At 33.8% G+C, this 2,350-nt stretch overlaps 1 protein-coding gene across 1 annotated transcript; it reads left to right on the forward strand.

Annotated features, from left to right (window-relative positions):
* The first annotated feature begins 1,060 nt into the window (after positions 1–1,060).
* LOC110825128 (VQ motif-containing protein 20-like) lies at positions 1,061–2,350 on the forward strand. The gene has a single exon (XM_022055589.2). The coding sequence runs from the start codon at positions 1,476–1,478 to the stop codon at positions 2,190–2,192; it is 717 nt and encodes a 238-aa protein (XP_021911281.2). The 5' UTR covers positions 1,061–1,475; the 3' UTR covers positions 2,193–2,350.

The following is a 2,350-nucleotide window of genomic DNA, read 5'->3' on the forward strand; positions in this document are numbered from 1 at the left end:
AACTCTTTATAGTTGACTTGTTTTCCTCTACTTCTCTCCTTCAAAAGTCTCCTCACTCTCTCTATTTCTCTTTGTATCTTAAATAGAGATTTCACTCAGATACTATTAAAAAAGCTACAAACTCTATATTTTTCTATAAAATTAAGTGAGTTTTATTCGTAGTTATCATCATTATTCGATCAGTTAAAATAAATCTTATAATTTAGTTAAATTAAATCTAATGGTAGATACAGTAACAAATCATAGTAATTTATTTTAGTACTACTACACTAGCATCTGTTTTTAGGTATACACATGAAAAATGTATGCGAAAACATATCATAACCTGTGATCCCTATTTGCTGTTAAATTTTACAAAAAAAATATACATGTTAAAATTTATAAATATATCTAATAAAAAAGTAAGATATACAATTATAAATTGATTTAACATTAATTACATAAGTTATTCAAATTTCAACTCTCTATAGTTAACTTGTTTATCTCTACTTCTCTCCTTTAAAAGTCTCATCACTCTCTCTATCTCTTATTGAATCTTAAATAGAGATTTCACTCAACACTATTAAAAAAGCTATAAACTCTAATAATTTTGCTACAAAATTAAGTGAGTTTTATTCGTAGTTATTATCATTGTTTGATCAGTTAAAATAAATCTTATAATTTAGTTAGAATAAATCTAACGGCATATACAGTAACAAATCATAATAATTTGTTTTAGTACTACTACAATAGAATTTTTTTTTAGGTATACACATGAAAAATGTGAGCAAAAATATATTATAACCCTTATTTTTTACTCCTATCTATTGTTAAATTTTACAAGAGATATATGCTAAAGTTTATAAATATATCTAATATAAAAATAAGATATAGAGCTATAAATTGATTTAACATTAATTACATAAGTTATTCAAATCTCTATTTAAGACACTATAAAAAAAGTTACCTACTCAGATAATAATTTTACTACCAAGTTAAGTAAATTTTCTTCATGGTTCTTTTTATCGTTCAATCAATTAAAATAAATTTAATAATTTAATTAAATTAAATCTAACAGTAGATATAGTAACACGTTATTATAATTTATTTTAGTACTACTATATTAGCTTTTTTTTTTAATATACACATGAAAAACGCATTCAAAGAAAGGTTGTGCCCCCTGTCTAGAATTAGATTTTACCACGAAAAAACCGGTAACGATTTGATTCAGCAACAGTATGGTGTTTATAATTGGGTGCGACAGATTTTGATCCATTGGATTTTGGGATTTATTTCTGACTGCTAGATCTAGGTTTCTTTAAGGGTATTTTGGTCATTTAACCTCCCTTTAATCCTGGTCATTGGATCTCCCTTGCACGATCTGGTCCGGACCGTCCAATTCTTCGGGGTTGTTACAGTTTAAGCTTGTAGAGAAGCCATTTACAGTCTTCTGTTAAATTTTCTTGTTACCCAAACGAGAAAAAAGGAAAGGGAAAATGAGCCCATCGCAGTTCCATGAAACATGCCATGCAAAGAGATCAGACACCATTAATGGACCACGCCCACCACCACTGAAGATTTGCAAGGATTCACACCTGATCAAGAAATCAGTTTCGGGTTCGTCTCTCTCTCCATCGCCGTCATCTTCATCTTCTTCGTCGTCTCCGGCGTCTTCGACTCTCGGCCCAACCAGGCCGCGCCACCCGGTCATCATCTACACTCACTCGCCCAAGATCATCCACACCCACCCCAAGGACTTCATGGCGTTGGTGCAGAAGCTCACCGGGCTGTCTCGCTCCAACGATGTCAATGCCGCAGCTAAACAGAGGAATCCGGAAAACGGAGTGACAACAGCGGAGGAGGATCAGAATAGGAACGCCGGTGGCAACAACAAGGTTGTGATTGGCGGCGGAAATGACGATAACGAGTCGTCTTCGGTGATAACGGACGAGAACTGCGGAGGGAACGTCGGAGACGGGCAAGTGAACTCGTGTTTCGTGACGCCGCCGATATTCGACCCGCCGGCGAACAGTTCTTACCTGACGAATCTTCCGGTGTTTACGCCGAATCTGGTGGACCATTTTGTGTACGCGAATCAGCCATTTTATAACTACGCAGATTCGGTGTTCTTCCCTCCCAGCATGAGGAGTTCAATTTCTTCTTCTACGTCGTCTTCTGGGTTAGATGGAATAAATGAGTTTCGCGAGTACTGAAGTTCCGATGGGAAGGTTTTGTTTTTAATAGATTTTCTTTTTACAAAAAGATAATAAGAGGTTCTACTTTCATCTTTTTTTTCGAATAGATATAAAAAATTTTAAAAGTGACAGAAGAGTTTAATTATTTATTATTTAACATTTTTATTTGTTTTAAA

Source organism: Carica papaya, chromosome 9 (assembly GCF_054855325.1).
Source record: "Carica papaya isolate Zhongbai chromosome 9, ASM5485532v1, whole genome shotgun sequence".
NCBI lineage: Eukaryota > Viridiplantae > Streptophyta > Magnoliopsida > Brassicales > Caricaceae > Carica > Carica papaya.